Here is a 16909-nt window from a genome sequence, read left to right as displayed (position 1 = left end):
TGCCACCCCTTCGTTCCACTCTGCAACAGAGTTTAATAATCTGATGTGTTCGGACACGGTTTCTCGCGTAGGCTTTCTGGAATTGGGTGTTTGCATTGAAGTCTGGTTAGTAGAATGACTGGTTTGCTTTCTTTGGACGGAAAATATTCCCGTGAACGATAGGCGACGCGGCCGCTATCGCCAGGGACGCAACGTGAGATCTCATTTTCGAGGTAAGAAACCATGTATCTTCTGGTATGTTATGCATATAATGAATCCGGAAGGTTAGTCAGGGGATTGTGACGGAGTGTCAGAGCTTTTTGATGACACGGCATAAGTTGCCACTTCAGACTGTGTGGCATGTTGTTGCGAAAGAGGAATTCTGGTAGACTTAATAGCCCCTGTCTGTCCACGCGGTGTTGTAAGTCTCAGCAAAAGTTTCAATTCGGGCGATCCTAAGTGCGTTTAGCTAGTACTTTCCCTCCTATAGCTTGACTCATTTCTGGTATCACGAGAACTAACGCTGACGGCTGGTCTTCTCGTTGCCGATTAGCTTGCTTCTTGGACATGGAAACCGAGCAAGAACCTAAGGAGGCCGAGTCTGGCATACATTCCCAGGAAAAGCACAATAACACTGGGACGAACCACCCTCAAGTATGCATATCTTCGAAAATCGAGTCCTCTGACGAAGAGAATGAACACCAGAGTAGCTCAGATTTCATAGTTCGATGGGCCGAGCCAGAAGACCAGGACCCTGAGAACCCAATGAACTGGTCGCCCCTGGTGAAGTGGACTCATGTGCTCACGATAGCAACCATTAGTTTCTTGGTGTAAGTTAGGCATCTACTTGGACCGTTCATTAGCTGATGAAGTAAGGCCCGTTGTGTCGGCCATGCTCGCACCAGCAGTACCGCAGGTCATGAGTGACTTCAACACAACCTCAAGCCTGTTCGCAACCTTCGTCGTATCCATCTTCGTCTTGGGCTTTGCTTGCGGGCCATTGATACTCGCTCCGCTCAGTGAGATGTATGGCCGTCAGATCATTTACAATGTCACGAACGTCATATTTATGATTGCAACTATTCTCTGTGGCTTCTCGCAAAATGAGGGAATGCTGCTCTTCTTTCGGTTCCTTGCGGGCTTCTCAGGGGTAGCAACGATCACTATAGGCTCAGGGACAATTGCAGACCTCATGCCCAGGGAGAAAAGAGGCAAGGCTGTCTCGATATGGTCCGTCGGTACTATCCTGGGTCCGACAATAGGTCCTATCATCGGTGGTGAGGTGGTCGACAGGGGCGCTGGTTGGAGATGGGTGTTCTGGTCAATATCGATCGTTGTAAGTCACCGATAGATCTTCCGTCTTGATGGTTTCGGCGTTGGCTAATTGGATAAGATTGCTGTTGTCACAATCTTCACCTTCTTGGTCCTCCGGGAGACCTACCCTCCTGTGCTATTGGAGTGGAAGGCAGCCAAGCTGCGAAAAGAAACCAGCAACCCGAATTATCGGTCCTATCTCGCGACAGACTTGACTCCTCGCGAGCTTTTCCGAAGAAGTATTGTGCGGCCTGTGAAGTTGCTTCTCTGTTGCCCGCTTGTCACAGTCATGTGCACCTACGTCGCCATCCCCTATGGTACTCTTTATCTTCTCTATGCAACTTATTCTTTCGTCTTCACGGAGGTATACAAGTTCTCAGCCCTGTATGATGGGCTGGTATTCCTCCCTGGTGGGATTGGCACATTGATGGGGGCTTACTACATTGGGACGCTCAGCGACAGGATAGTCCGAAGGCGAATAGCTGCCGGGGGTATGAGCACGCCCGAGGACCGCCTTTCACTTATCATCACGGTTCCTGCGGCATTGACGTTTCCTGCCGGCCTGCTGATGTACGGGTGGTGCGTGGAATATCACGTTCATTGGATCGTGCCTCAGATCGGAACGGCTGTGACTGGGTTTGGCTCCATCCTCATCTTCTCAGGCATTCAGACGTATCTCATTGATGCGTTTGAGGGCTATGCTGCCAGCGCTGTTGGAGCGAACGCGGTGCTAAGGGGACTTGTCGGGGCTTTTCTCCCGTTGAGCGGCCTAAGCATGTATCATGCTCTCGGATGGGGATGGGGAAACAGCTTACTGGCTTTCCTAACGTTAGCATGTGCGCCAATACCATGGACATTAGCTATTTATGGTGCTAAGATACGCAACTTGGGCTGCAACAAAGTCAAGTTGTAGATAATAAATATTAGAACTTTCCTCTATCGAGAAACAAACAAACAAAACAAAATGGGGTTAAGAAAGTAACAGATTGCGGAAGATTAATGGTTTGATGGGCCAGAGACTGAATGACCAATTACTCTCGTGTGTGTTATTTCAAGATGTCTCAACCTCTTTTTTTCTGTATGTAAAGCTCAATGCCTATGTATTATGTACATTCAAAAGCTCTGAATATATGCTCGTGACAGTATGCACGCGTTAGGCCATGGAGAAAGGACGTGCAGTCTCTCACAATCGGGCCTCACTCTGTGTGGCGAGAAAGGGGCTGAACATCGCAACCAGCTCGCCCCGTCCTACACCCTCCAGGTGAAGCCTTCTGAGATTTCTGCCCGATTTCCGAAAGTCCATACCGGTAGCCATCTCGGCGAGAACAATGATCGCGGCGATGGGTGAAGCATCGATGCCTAGCTTTTCGGCCAAGCCATGCCAGCTCACCAGCAGGTCCGGGACGTCCTCTGAAATGTTTCGATTCTCAATATCGCCTGGAGCCTTGAGCTTGTTGTGAGGCGGAGAGTTACGGGCCAGATCAACCAGGTCAGTGAAGCCTTGATTGTAACATTCGTTGGATATGTCAACGGCGCTTCCGAGACGAAGTCCAAACTCCGCGCCGATCTTCATGCGGACCTGGTCAATGGCAAGCATCGTGTTGGCCACTGATCGAGTCAGGCCGTCGTGGTACAGGAGAAAGTCGCCTGCAGTGCTTTCGATACGACCAGCGTTCATCAACATCATCGCCGGGTGGAAAACCCCGTTGACGTTGGACAAGCTGACTTCGATCACACTGCTGCACCACTTGAGCCGCATTGGAAAGATGCTCTGAATATCGTCATAGAATCTGGGGTGAACGTCGTTCCGTAAGGCTGTGATGAAGACCACTTTCTTCCTCCCGAAAACAAGCAAATTGTTCTCGTCCATGCGGCAGGAGTACGGTGACAGGTTGGTCTCCAGGATATTCCCCACTTCGATTTCAGCATCCATCAGCAGAGAGATGAGGTTCCCCGGGACCGCAATGATCGTGTGGCGACGCAAGTCGTAATGCTTCAACTCGTCCAAGATTGTCTGCTGGCCAGTGGAAGGGACCGTGAGAATCAAAATTCTCGAGAATTCTACCGCCTCGCCAATATCGGTAGTCAAGCTCAGGTACATGAACCCTTCCATCATGCCGCTCAGCTGCAGACCGCCTTTCTTCATGACATCCTTGGCATGCCGCAAATGAGTCTGGTGCGAATAAACGAGTGTGTTGAGACCGTGATTTTGGAGGTCGGCAGCAAGGGCGAAACCAGCTGGCCCTGCGCCCACGATCGAGACCCGGGACACCATACTGACATATGTGCACCCGATAATGAGAGCAAATAATAAGAAAGAATTGACGATAACAACCTGTAGGAAATGAAAGCAAGAGAAGGATGGCACATCAGCGGAAGTTGTCTTGGCATGCGTCTGCCCATAAAAGCAAACTTTGAGAGCTCTACAGAGCGAAGCTCATGCACCAATAGGTCCAGGATCCCACTCCAATTCCCAAGCACGGGCGGTTCCGTGGGGATCGCCGGCGAAATGTTTGGACTGCCTGTCCTGTTCTGTGTCTGATGGATGAGACGAAAAGCCGCTTAGAAAGGTAACTTGTTTAGTTGATTATGTCGCCGTTGCCGAAATCACCACTACAAAGGCACTTTAAGCATTCAGCCGCATAACCGCGTCAACGGGTTTCCCTTCCATCCAAGATCTGGGGGGAAGGTTCTGCCCGGCGTATTGATTCACATGGTTGAAAGTTTAAGCCGCAGCGGCCGCTGGCTGTAATGTTGAGAGACAGAATCAAGTCGATTCAAACCAGAGAGGATGATAGCTTACCCTGGCTTACTTAGAAACGTAAATGCTGCTCCTTCGCACCCTTGGCGCGTTCAACGTGGCTGATGAAGACAAACTTCTTGATTGAGTTACTGACGTTTCGCAGTGTTTTATTTGTGCTTTACTAAAAGACGCAGCAGTATTAGAGTTGGGTTTTGCTCCCCGCTCACGTGGGAGCGCGCGTCTCACAGCTAGCAGGATTGCAGCTGATTGCACGTCTATCTTTCGCCATCGTCAGTTGCTTCAATACTGGCCAACTTGCAATGGCAACTTCGCATCAATCAAGATGATGAACGTAAGATCTCTCTTGGTCATTCTCATTGCCTTCCTGGTTCGCGATACCCACGGTCAAAGCGGAAATGGCATCATCGGCTTCGGCATCACCCTCTATGAGGACCTATGTTGCCAGGCATGCCACGACTCACTCTCCACTCTCTTTCTCAGTTGCACCACGTTTGGCAACATGTCGAGTATGAGCGGTATGCCAGAGATGAGCATGCCGATGGGCATGATGTCAATGGGCATGACAAGTCCGGAATGCTACGCCTCCAACACGCCGTGGCTCCAGACGATGGCGTACTGCATCCAGCAAAATTGTGATTTCGACGGCTATCCTACCAACAAACAGGCTGAATGCTTTCGGAACCAGGCTGTGAACGGTGCTCCGACCCCAACCTTTCAGCAAAGTTTGCCAGCGATGGCCCCCACGGTCGAGCTGACCGCCAATGCGACGTGGCTCAACGAGACGAGCTTGGTAAATAGGGACGTTTATTATGCCACTCATGGCAGCGAGGGCGAGTTCGCAAGGTCTGAATATCTACATTCGAAATACGCGTATGGAACCGTTACCCGATACGTCGTCGTTTGCAGTCACTGACAAAGCTATTTCAGGTTAACTCTGTGTATATTCATCATCGGAGCCTGCGTCTCCTGCGGCATTCTGTCTCAGATAGCCGTCGGCTTCCCTGTGCTGCAGAAAAGGCTTGAAAGTTCGAAGTTCTGGCCTAAGCTACGTCAACATGTTTTTCTACCTGCTCTCACCGGATCGCGGCGCCTCGAGCCCTTGCCAGGACAGATTGGATACGTCCCGCGCAGAACCTTGAGTATATTCATATTCGTATATGTCATTCTCAATATCATCTTCTCGGCAGTAGGCTTTGGAAGCTTCCAGCCGAACATCAACTTCAAGTCCAAGGGGTTCGAATTATGTGAGTACGTCGGCAACCGAACAGGCATCCTCAGCCTCGTAAACGCGAGTATTACTATTCTATTTGCGGGACGCAACAATCTTTTGATCGCCTGGACGGGATGGAGCTTGACGACGTTCCTCACTTTGCATCGTTGGACCGCGCGAATCGCTGTCGTACAAGCCGTCGTCCACTCTATCGTATACACATTGGCGTATTGGCAGCCGGGATATGACGGAGCCTCCGCTTACGTCGCAAAAGCAGCTGAACCGTTCTATGTTTGTACCCCGTTTCCCAAGGCCTCAATCCAAGAGAGTGCGCTGACGTATCGTATTAGTGGTGGGGTATTATTGCAACAATATGTTTCTGCTTGGTTGCAGGGTTTTCTGTTCTTCCGATGCGTATCAACTTCTATGAGGCGTTTCTGGCCCTCCATATAGCCCTAGTCGGCTTCGCCTTGGTTGCGTGCTGGTATCACATAGTTCCTCACTTCGGTTATGCCTTCGGTTACCAGACCTGGCTCTACATCTGCTTCGCCTTCTGGGCTTTCGACCGCCTAGCAAGGATAACTCGGGTCGCATACTACAATCGGCTTCTCGGTTCCAAAGCCGTCCTGGAGGCCATACCGGACTCTAACGTCATGCATCTCACGGTTTATCCCCATGTGGCATGGGAGTTTCGACCTGGCCAGCACAGCGTTCTTTACTTTCCAGGTCTAGGCAGGTTTTGGGAGAACCATCCTTTCAGTGTAGCTGGCTGGAAGGGGGCGACGAATCCTGTGTCTGTTGATACCGCAGCCATTCAAGAAGATCTCGCCAAAGATCCAAGAGTCAAGGTTGCCACCAGTGAGGTTGAACAGGGGACTCCGGCATCTGTCAGCTTCTTGATTCGTTCACATTCTGGTACTACCGCACACCTTCATCGTCGACTAGCTCTTTCGACGTCCTCCAGCATAAACTTGTCAGTCTACACGGAAGGACCTTACGGAGGCCACAGAGCGAGACACTGGCCGCTGCTCACTGCCGATACAGTACTGTGCATCGCTGGAGGTATTGGCGTCACTGGTGTGCTTGGGTACGTCCAAGAGTACGCCAGCACAGTGATCAATGGCGACGAGGAGAGCCGTGGTGCTGTGAAGAAGGCCAAGCGGTTCATATTAGCCTGGTCTGCCCAAGAAATGTCACTCATCGAACACGTCAGACAAAGGTTTCTGGACAATGCCCTTGGAGTTGAATGCTCGTTCTGGTGTACAGGAGCCAGCATTCCAATGGCGGCCTTTAAGGGAACGAGCAGGCGGGACACGGAGACGACCATCACGACAGGGGTTATATTTGGCAGAATGGATACCGAGGCCGTCATAAGACACTACTTGGAAGAAGGGTGCCGAACAACAGTACTGGTTTGCGGGCCGAGTGGGATGGCGGATGAAGCCACGAAGCACGTTGTCAACAGCGTGCGTGATGGTTATGCGGTAGACCTGATCGAGGAACCGTTTGCTTGGTAGTTGACGATCATGTCGTGTATGTAGAAATTTTGCGACAAATTAAATGCTGCAGAGTCCTCGCCTAGCATTGAATTTGCGCACCGGATAGTACGGGAATGAACTAATACCAGGGCTCACACTAAGACCATTATCTTCCTTTCCCACCTATCCCATAACTCTTCATTTCCAGCATCCCAGTGAATACGGCCGATACCTCTCCTCTCATAACGGCCGTCCCCAATATGTTCCACAAGCATGACGTAGTAAAAGCAGCGATACGCGTCTCCTTCGCTGCTATACTTTTCATGAAGAAAGATAGAACGCTCAGCGATGCCATCATGCTTTGACTGGTTGCCGAACGACAGTAGCAAGAATTCGTACAGTTGATCGTTTCCCTGCCTTTGAAGATCATCTATCCAGGAACGATCTGGGGAGGGCAGCAACCCGCAGACGTCGCCGTCGCTGTCCAGAATGGAAAAGCAAGGCAGTTCCTGGAGCCAGTCGACCAACCAGTTCAACAGCTTACGTGGCCGAGGGTCAACTCGGAACTTGATACAAGTCCCCCAGAAAATCAAAGATCCAATACTGAGTTCTGTGACCCTTGCTTCCAACATTCCATAGCTGAGCGCCCACTCCGGGCGCTGAGTGCCGGTATAGTTTCTGATGGGACACAAGTTCCGCCCAAGTTCCGTCCCTCCTCCCCCTCTCGCCCACCATTGCACCATTGTCAAAACCGTTTCTTTGTCTTGGATCATCATCATGTCTCCCTGGTAGTCCACTTTGCCTTTCCACGCCGCCCAACACCATGTCGGCAACCGTGTCATTTCCACCACGTTATGGGCCTCCAAGCGCCGCTGCTGTTGGTCGATGGGATACCACAGCAGCGCCGTGTCGAAGTGATCCAGTGGCATGCCGAGGAAGAAACCACACGGTCCCATATGGGGCGCGAGACGGCGCATGACGCCAGTAAAGGCGTTGAGGATGTCCGTGTCGAAAGTCAAGCTTCTCGAGCTGTACCCAGATACCAGCAAGGCGTACTCCGAGAAACTCCGATGTGATGACACCCTGGTGAGGAAGTCGGAGTTTACGAGAAAGTCGAGCTGGCCACGGCGCTCGACGGGTTTGGCGGTGTGCTGCTCGAATCGGTCCTTCCCTTCAGCGTGGACATCTTCGCACCGCGAATCGTGTGGACAGCGGAAGTACATCTGATAGTCCGTGAACAATAAGCACCGGGGTGAGAGTACGCCTTCTTGAAATGTCCACCCTCTCTTCGACCAACGACTGCGATTTAGTGCCCGGTCATAGTCTGGCAGAGCGACAAGGATGTCAAGACCTTCCACCTGCTCTGAGAGTTGCTTGTTGGCCCTAGGAAGTCCATTGATGCCAGGAATACCGTAGTTCTGACTGGAGTCGCACTCAGAGGCTACTATGATAGTGAAAAAAGACTTGCCGTAGACTTGATCCATGGACTCGATGAGACGGCCTTTGGTGATGGGATCGTCTTGGACTATACACAGGGCATCGACCCACAGGTATCGTATTCCCATGCCCCGGGTAACATCCATGGCGTCGATGATAACCTTTGGTAAACTGATGCGAGACGAATCAATGGATCCAGGCTGGTGTAGTCGGTCAAAATTATGCAAGCACAGTTTCGTGGTGTCGAAAAGGGGCCAGACGTAACTCAATGCCACGTAATCGGAATCCCAATTGACTGAGACGAGACAGCTTCTCTCGGTATCGATGACGGTGAGCTGCAGCTCGGCTTCGCGCTTCTCTTTTAAAGGTCTGGAATCGGCGTGGCATTGAGCGCACTCTTGCATCCAGAATTTCGCAAGGCTCAGGTTGGCAACGTCCCGTTCCACCTGCCGTCCATAGAACCGCGGTGATTTTCGGAGACGGATTGCATTGTCGCCTTGAAGGCGGAGGCTGACTTCCGATATGATCACTCCGCTGGATCGTATCAAGAGGACTTCGAGCTCGTACGTGCGGTCTTTTCTTCGCGACGGGAGTGGCCTTGCTGAAGGCCTCGTCGTAACGACCACAAAGTCGTCGTCTTGAGGACGAGGGTGACTGGCGACGTGCCTGGAAACTTCCTTCGTGAGCGCCCTCGAAAGCAGGCGACAAAGGCTACAGCTGCGGCAGGCAGCAACGTCTCTGAACCAGCCGAGATGATGTTTTCGCCCGGGAAAGTAAGTTAGCAGCTTCTCTAGCTCAACCTCCTCGCAAGCTAGGCATGCATCTCCAGGACCAGGGGTGTGCGGCACCAGCTCTTGATTTGTGGGAGGCTTAAACTTCACAAACCTCTCCGTGCCACACTCGATATAGGTCTCATTCTGCAGGCGTTCCGCCTGGTACGTGAGCAACCATCCGGAAGTTTGAGCGCCCTCCGACGAAGGATCATAACGCTCGGGTCCTACATGTACAACTCCGGTCCACTCGAGTACGTTGGTGCTGCTGTGAAAATCACGCAACAGGCCGCGGAGGACCGGCGGATTCAGCGCGCGTTCTTCCTTGCTTGATTTCATGCCACAAAGACGGAGTAAATCGAATAAGCTTGAATACAATTTGCAGGCCGTCGTTGAGGAAGACGGAGGGGACAAACGTCAAGCCCATAGTCTCTAAACTGTGACGTCTCCTTTAGCAACACCGGTAGATAAAATAATCGAAGTAAGCTCATTATCTGACTGGCTGAAAAGTTCTCCGCAGTATCCAGTCGGGCAACCATCTGACATGCAGCATCCACTTTGGGCACACAGCAGAATTCCACAGCCTGCTCAAGATAACGCGGATGATACGCGGTGAAATCTGCTCTGTAAAACTTCATTCTCCCGCTATATTTATGAAGAGAAAGTCTGAAATCTAGAAGACTAATTGAAGATTAAGACAACGAGCGAAATGCCCGTCACTTTGCAAATCGTCGATCACCTTGCCACGTCGTGGGCGGTTCCAAAAGCGACCACGCCGGAGGAACTGTTCGCGAGGGTCTGTCCGGAAAACTACCCACAAAGCGAGAGAATCATACAAACTTCACTGACGCGCCGAACTTTGCGCGAGACCCATACGTCCCCTTCCGAGAACGGCTTCGTTTGGGCCGCGTGCCGGGCGTACAGCGACCATCACCACCTTACCCTCCGCCCGGAAGACATCTGGTTCGCCATTCTCACCCAGCTGAGCTTTCATATCAATGGCAACTCCGAAAAGCTGCGTTACTTCTTCGTGGAACATGAGGGGAGCAAAGAGCTGGAGGTTGTCGACGCAGGGTCGATGGACTACGCCGACTTTAGTGTCTTCGCTGAGCGCATGACACACATGATTGCCAAGAACGTGAAGGATCCCGGACTGCGCGACTGGGTCATGCCGTCTTTCTCTACGACGACCACCACCGATCAGGTCGTGGCCTCGGTTCTGTTCATGGGCGCGATGCAGAAGTACTTCTCGTACAACTGGACTTTGGACTGCGGTATCCCATCGGTTACCCTGCTGGGCGAGGTCGCGGACTACGAGAACATTCTTGCGCGACTAGACAGGATTGAGCAGCTAGGAGACGAGCCGACGCAGTTTGCCGAGATGCTGAGGCCGATATTGCGCTACATGATTCTCTCCTTCGGAGCTCCTGCTAACCCACAGGTCGTGAACTTCTGGAACAAGATTGCGACGCGCAATTTAGTGGGAAGCGGCATGGACTACATTTCCGGATGGATCACGGCCTTCTGCTACTGGAGTCCCCAAGGCATAGCCAAGCCGCGTTTCAGGCAAGACATCGTGCTTGATGGTGTTCCTTACCCCTCGGTCGATTTCGACGACATCCCGACCGGCATGGCTTCCGTCCCCGTCACGGTCCGCGACCACGGCGACGAGTTCAAGTGCACCATCCTGGCGGGTTCTTTTGGGATCCAGGGGTTTTCCAGGCCCGAAGCTGTTAGGGGCTCTTCCGACGACTCATCGAGCGTCGACAGCCACGCAGAGTCCGCGGACCTTGTTAATATTCGACCGTTGTCAGGATGGTTGATGTACGAGAACAAAGAGAAGTCAGATACAGACGCGAGCGAGTCTATGGAAACACCAGAGAACGAGCTAAAGACATGGGAGGAACTGAGATTAAATGCAGGCACTGGGGAAACCGACAGGCTCGATGACCCCCTGCTGGCTACCAACTTCGCAGGCAAAAGGGCCAATAGATCCTTCGCCTGGGCCCGTGTCGAAAGGTAGAATGACTCTATGGCCCGTGTGGGTAGTTTCTCTGGCAATCTCACGGTGGATAATAGTCTCGTCGCGAAGTCCGTAGTCAGATCGAAGTCTTCAGAAAGTTTGAAATCATTCATGTCGCACCAGGACACCATGAAAATCATCCAAAGGTAGCGTGAAGAAAGTGTCAACACGTCAGACACCAGCTCTAATAGAGACGTGTGGCTCATTCTGCTGGCTCCTCACGTCAGTAGTAATGTCACTCCAACACTTCGAGCAACATTCAAGTTACCGCGTGGTCCTTTGAAAACGTGCTAACCAAGCTAAACTCAGTGTCAATACATCCTTATCTACCTACTCTCTGTAGCTGACCTCGAAAAACTAGGCCTACTCTCCGGTGCCCTCGTCGCTGGGTGTAGAATGGCTGCCGTGGATGGTCTCGTTGAGACCCCAATTTCGATGTTACAAAGGTGCCGGGGATTATTTTGAATCTCTTTGATTGCAGTGAACAGTGAAGAAAACAATAAAATAGTTTGGATTTCCTTGGGATGCTATTTATTTAAGGATTGGCGTGGGTGATTCTCCTGGACTCATCCTCGCCAGCGTGCCGCCTGCGTGGTTGAGACCCCACTAAACGTGACATGGCCGTGACTTTATTTGCTGCCTGCCTCGGCGATGGCTCAAATTCGCTCCCCAAAAAGAATCAGGAATGATACAGCTTGTACAGGGTTGTCAGTGTCAAGAAGAACCAGCTTTAAAGAAACTTGTGGTCGCCAGCGTTATTGGGGTATTGTCAATTACATGAAACGGACTGAGAACTGTCCATGATCCCCAAAGGCCAATACAGCTCCCCGGGATACGATAAGCCGAACTCAAATGGAACACGTATGGTTGCCCTGGTCCCAGGAGTGTCTCTACTGCTCATCACATCGCCCGCCTTGTGGCTATGATGGCCAGGGCTCCCTGGGCCTGAGTGAGCGGACAGAGATACTCTCACGGATTCTAGCAATGTCCGCCGCCGTTGTCTTGCTGGATTTCTGGTCTTATAAGGAAAATCTATTTGCAATCAGCTACCCTGGTTCGTGGTTTTATTTCTTGGATCATGTATGAACATTTCACCTCTCAAACTTGGCAACACTTCGACTGATACCACACTGTGAGCAAAGGACACAGCGATCGTGCTCACTTTGGTCGTGTCTTTAGCCATAAGTGGCTATCTTGACTTCCAAATATCCCTGAACCGTTAACTGATGCTGTGACGGGCGTCTGGCTGATACCCTCCAATGAAGATCTTGTGGAAGCTTGATGTCAGGCGTCATGCTCATGCTCACGCTAGACTCTCAAATCCAGCTACAATTTCACAAGCCGATATAGTTTATTAGCTTCAGCTTTACGAATATTACATCAACTTTCCTTTTTAGATGTTATTCTGGTTGTTTCCTGTAGATGAAGTTCGACACATCAGCAACACCCATTCGGGAATGAGGGTGTATTGTGGGCATCTTTCTCAAGCCATCGAGGCGAAGAGACCAAGCGCTATGGACGAATGGAATTGACGGTGATAAGGATTACGCGACGCACAAGAGGTCCTTAGACAGGCAAGGCGCTGGGATCAAGTGGTTCTCCCTGTGAGATTCTCTCAGTATCACAGATGCCTACCGAGCTGGGGTAATTTTGTGGTGCGAGCCCCCTTTTTTCTATGTACACCCACGCTCCAGATATTTGCCGGAACCATGTGTTGGCATTTTCTCGAGCTCTCAGTTTAACCATCCAACTTACAAGATATTGAAGCTTTCCCCCCTTGCTCTATGCCGACTCCCTTCCCAAGAATTTTGACATTCGCACAGATCATATTGGCAGCCTCGCCAGGTAGGACCTTGGGGGTCTCGGAACTAGTGTCTCCCGGCTGGGTATAGGGAAGCTGCTTAGGGGCTGAGCAGCTGACGAAGCCGACGTTGTTCACTATTGTTTGACAACGGGACAGTCTCGGCCTCTTCCAGATGATCTGCATCAAAGTCTTGCAGGGTATGCTTGCAAACATGGCAGGCGCTAGAGTAGATCTTGGTTTGGTGATGACCAGTTTGCTTACTGGCGAAAGACGGTTCAAGCACGGCCGGCGGCGAGAGACGAAATAGTCAGGTAGAAGAAGCAGTATTCCAATGATCAGCACCGAAAGACGGATTCTGTTGAAAATTACACCGATATCCCACGTAAGGGTTCCGACTCGGGCGCAAAAGTGGTTGGCTTTCAGTGCCTTGGAATGTGACTTTAGTTATCTCCAGGTCATAGCCACATTGTCAAACCAGACAACTGGTAACGTCCCAAGTACAAATCAGGTTGATTGTACGAGTCATAACGAACACGATGTTCGGAAGATGGTTCGGATATGACACAGGTGACAGGATGAAGACACGGCCGTCGGATGCCCGCCTGTATGTTTGTCACATCACATTAGAGTCTTAGACTAGAGCACCTTCCTGTCATCTCAATCCTGGAACAGGTATCTAAGAAGCAATCAGACCACTTATTCGGCTCTAACCGAGCACTTACTCCAGAGAGGCAAGTGTGATTGTTTCATCAACGGGAGACGCTTATCCCTGGCAGTTGAAGCTAGATTCTCGCCGACGCAGGCATGCGACCAAAATAACTAAAACAAAACACTGTGGCAGGGTATGAACGAAGCTCATGGTACCAAGGGAACCTTCCAGTACAGGCACGGTCTTATATGGGCCCTAGTTCAGTCCCCGATGCCATCGCGTAGCCCTCGGAGACCTCGGTGATATCAAGGGGTAACGCCGAGCTGGTCCGCGTCCGCTGCCCACTACAGACCTCGCACCGTCATGATATTCGTTACGTCCCATAAACGTAATTTACAGGCACGTGGCAATGGCGAGATCTATCAGAGGCGAGTATCTCTATCGACAGAAGAATCTCGGTCTCGCTTCTGTGTAGGACGAAAATCGCCCCCTGATATATGCCCGACCTGCTTTGGGCTCGCTCATTAAAGTCTTTAGGCCGTGCTGCGTCAAAATCGTCATTTTGTCTACCTACTTTACTCCGGCCATTATTTCGGTACATTTTCATCATCCCAACTCGTCGAAGAGCATGTGACCTCATACCTTGCGGCCTGCTCTCTCGGCTAACAAGTTGCAGCCAACATCGCCAAAGCACAATGACCACATCGTTGAATAAGAACAACTCCGAAGGGACATAGCAAAACGTAAATCAAAATGTGACTGCAGAATCTGCACGGGTAGAGACATGGGTCATTTCCGCACGTTGTGGTTTGCTGCGTTATCCTACTTGGCTTCACACTTTTCCCAGTCCTGAATGACATAGCAAGCCCCTGAAAATTCTGCAAGGAGATATCGACTACCGCCAAACTGTAACTCTGGGGCAGATTAATGTGTTTTTCTGAACGTAATTTGTCGATCCCGGATCATGATATGCGAAGAACACTAGACGAACGTAACGTCAGGATTTCGTTGGGCAGCTGTTGCTCCGAACTATCAGTTCGTCCTGAACTTTTGAGATAACATCATGCCAATCACCCCAGTACATCCTGACCTCTTGAGAACGTGGGAGATACACGTGAGTCAATCACAGGTCAATAAATTTGATCCAAGACGAGGACAAGTTCGTTTGGCTGGTCTTGGAGGTCAAAGGTGGCTTCGTACAGAGTCACTGCCCCTTCCCCAAAGGTGCCGTAACATGACCCGGGCTCCGAATGAGAGGGAAGCGATCAATGAAATCTTGGCTCGTCTACAATCTTTGACTCAGGTCTTGGGCCGAACTATGAGACTGTCCGGGCGCGGCTTATCTTGACCTGAGTCCTGTCTCCTCAAACCTTTACCTTAGTCTCGGTAACGATACCATGTTTGCAGGGTCTTTCCTACCTTGATGTTCTATTATAAGCTGTCATAACACAAACAGATCGGCAACGGGCTCTAGCCTTCCGTCTCCCTACTCTTGAGGCATCAGTTGGCAGGAGATAGTGTCTCATACGCAATTTATTCCCGCATCACACAACAGATGTGAGAAGTTCCAGGCCGTCTCTAATCACACAAGATCCGGCCGGAGACTGTCGCGCAGCACTCCTTGGCACATAGAAATCGCTCCAACGCACACTGACCTCAAGCGTGCGGGTAGAGGTGGACTACGATCTGCATCGGCACCCGTCTCCAAGACCGATTCCACGTCGTCCTGTTCGACACATCGCAAGTGTCACCGAGTCCCATTTCAGCTTAGGCGCATCTAGAGGCATGTACGGACAAGCTTCGATCCGTCTATACCCACACGGCCGTCGGGAATTTGAGTCCTGGCGAACAGTGATCTCCCCTTTCCCGCGTCAACAGCGTTCATCTTGCATACTCGTGAAGCAGATAGATCCATTTATAGCACCACCCACTCCGCCACGGCAGCCAATCTAGCTTGAAAATTAGGTTGCCCCGGGCTGGGCGCGGACCCCCTCAACCCCTCCAAAACACTCACATCCCGGAGCAAGGATGTGAGCATCTCATATTCTAGCTCATCATGCTTATCTCCACTTCGTCTGAGTCTTACACGCGGCTTAAGACATGATGAACTCTGAGCTGAGGCTTTTCATTGCGCGGCTACATATGCGTGTGTAAGGGATTTCCATGATCTCCTCTAAAGAAGATACCCAACTGAAGTGTTTCTCCACACAATATTCCCCTACAACCACTAACCCGACTGAGTTGATTGTGTCATTGAGGCCAACTTATCCCGGTCACCCGAGATGGTTCCCTTCTGATGGGCTTGGATCAGCATTGTCACGGATATGGCCTGTTCAATGAAGGAGATAGATTAGCAACTCACCCGTTGTTTTACCCTCTAGCCCGTTTCCGCCAGAGCATGAAGACTCCAGCTAAGATCGACGCGCCAGCTGAATGAGACCGTTAGAAACAGAACTCGCGGAAATCGGTCCCAGCGGTGTTACTTTACCGACACTCCCTAGAATCACCACTAACACAAGGCCCGTGTTCGGTACGTATGTTGATCGCTTGTCCATTGTCAAAGTATGTGGATAAGGAGACTGAACTGTGAAGGAGGGCAAGTTGCGGTTTCTGAATACTCAAGTGTCCGGGTCTGGGTTCTGGAAGGGACTGCTGTGACACCTGTCACTTCTTTCTGGCGTGCAAACCGTGTCGGTGTTGATAATGCTTGCACTTATGTACCTTCTTCTGTACGGCTTGAGTTTTCAACTCTGGGAGCACGACGTCAAGCTAAGCGTAAACGGTCCATAATTTAATATCAGAATAGAAGAGAATTCAGGCGCCAAGACGGTCTTCGGCGTAGATCGAAACAGGCTCGACGTACGGGAAAGATGCGGGTAGGCCGGTAGTTGTAACGGGACGTGTCGGGAGCCACTGAACCAGTTGTGTGCAAGACATGAGTTTGTCTTGATGGACCCTTACACGGAAGAATATTACACACGCTCAGCCTCTGAATTTCAAAAGAGAAGATACGGTACCAACCAATGACACGCGCCACCTGCAACACGAGAAGATACGTGCTTCGAGCCCGACGGTAGATATTCCTTGCTGTTTCCGTTTAAGGTAACCGAAGACTCCTTGCTTGACCCACGGGCACCGCCGGCGGGGCCTATCCATACTCGTACCGGCGCCGTTCCGTTGAAGCGGCTGAGGGAGAACTTGCGTGGCTACTACGTTGGCCCACGCCCCCCGGCTATGTGACCGGGCTCTGTAGAAAGCTTGTCCGAGTGCCCCCGTCACTTATCTTCTTGGCGTTAACGTGCTGTCAGGCTTAGATATTTAGAAGACTCCAGAGCGGCGGGTGAAATATTATCAAGCCATGTACTCCATCTCCATGCCTCGCTCTTCATTCACTTGAGTTTGTGTTTTCTTTGCTTTCTTCAGTCTTGTTGGTGTCTTTTGTTTATCTTCTTTCCCTTTGAAGTCTTTAGAGAAGTCAACG

The 16909-nt window shown here is 51.1% G+C and overlaps 5 protein-coding genes across 5 annotated transcripts; 3 read left to right on the top strand and 2 right to left on the bottom strand.

The window, feature by feature from the left end:
* Positions 1-744: 744 nt before the first annotated feature.
* On the top strand, positions 745-2206 carry CkaCkLH20_05395 (major facilitator superfamily transporter; the record flags this gene model as incomplete). The annotated part of the gene is made up of 3 exons (XM_038888114.1): positions 745-809; positions 856-1315; positions 1373-2206. 3 exons carry the CDS (start codon positions 745-747, stop codon positions 2204-2206), a joined length of 1359 nt encoding a protein of 452 aa, XP_038746590.1.
* A 270-nt stretch (positions 2207-2476) lies between these two features.
* Positions 2477-3568, bottom strand: CkaCkLH20_05394 (nad nadp octopine nopaline dehydrogenase; the record flags this gene model as incomplete). The annotated part of the gene is made up of 1 exon (XM_038888113.1): positions 2477-3568. The coding sequence occupies one exon, from the start codon at positions 3566-3568 to the stop codon at positions 2477-2479; it is 1092 nt and encodes a 363-aa protein (XP_038746589.1).
* Positions 3569-4379: 811 nt separating this feature from the next.
* Positions 4380-6784, top strand: CkaCkLH20_05393 (ferric-chelate reductase; the record flags this gene model as incomplete). The annotated part of the gene is made up of 3 exons (XM_038888112.1): positions 4380-4900; positions 4985-5558; positions 5618-6784. 3 exons carry the CDS (start codon positions 4380-4382, stop codon positions 6782-6784), a joined length of 2262 nt encoding a protein of 753 aa, XP_038746588.1.
* A 113-nt stretch (positions 6785-6897) lies between these two features.
* On the bottom strand, positions 6898-9291 carry CkaCkLH20_05392 (uncharacterized protein; the record flags this gene model as incomplete). The annotated part of the gene is made up of 1 exon (XM_038888111.1): positions 6898-9291. The coding sequence occupies one exon, from the start codon at positions 9289-9291 to the stop codon at positions 6898-6900; it is 2394 nt and encodes a 797-aa protein (XP_038746587.1).
* Positions 9292-9661: 370 nt separating this feature from the next.
* CkaCkLH20_05391 (uncharacterized protein) lies at positions 9662-10975 on the top strand (the record flags this gene model as incomplete). Its single annotated transcript, XM_038888110.1, has 1 exon — positions 9662-10975. One exon carries the CDS (start codon positions 9662-9664, stop codon positions 10973-10975), a length of 1314 nt encoding a protein of 437 aa, XP_038746586.1.
* Positions 10976-16909: the final 5934 nt, after the last annotated feature.

This window comes from Colletotrichum karsti (genome assembly GCF_011947395.1).
Source record: "Colletotrichum karsti strain CkLH20 chromosome Unknown Scaffold15, whole genome shotgun sequence".
Classification (NCBI taxonomy): Eukaryota; Fungi; Ascomycota; class Sordariomycetes; order Glomerellales; family Glomerellaceae; genus Colletotrichum; species Colletotrichum karsti.
This window is presented reverse-complemented; position numbering and strand designations above follow the sequence as displayed.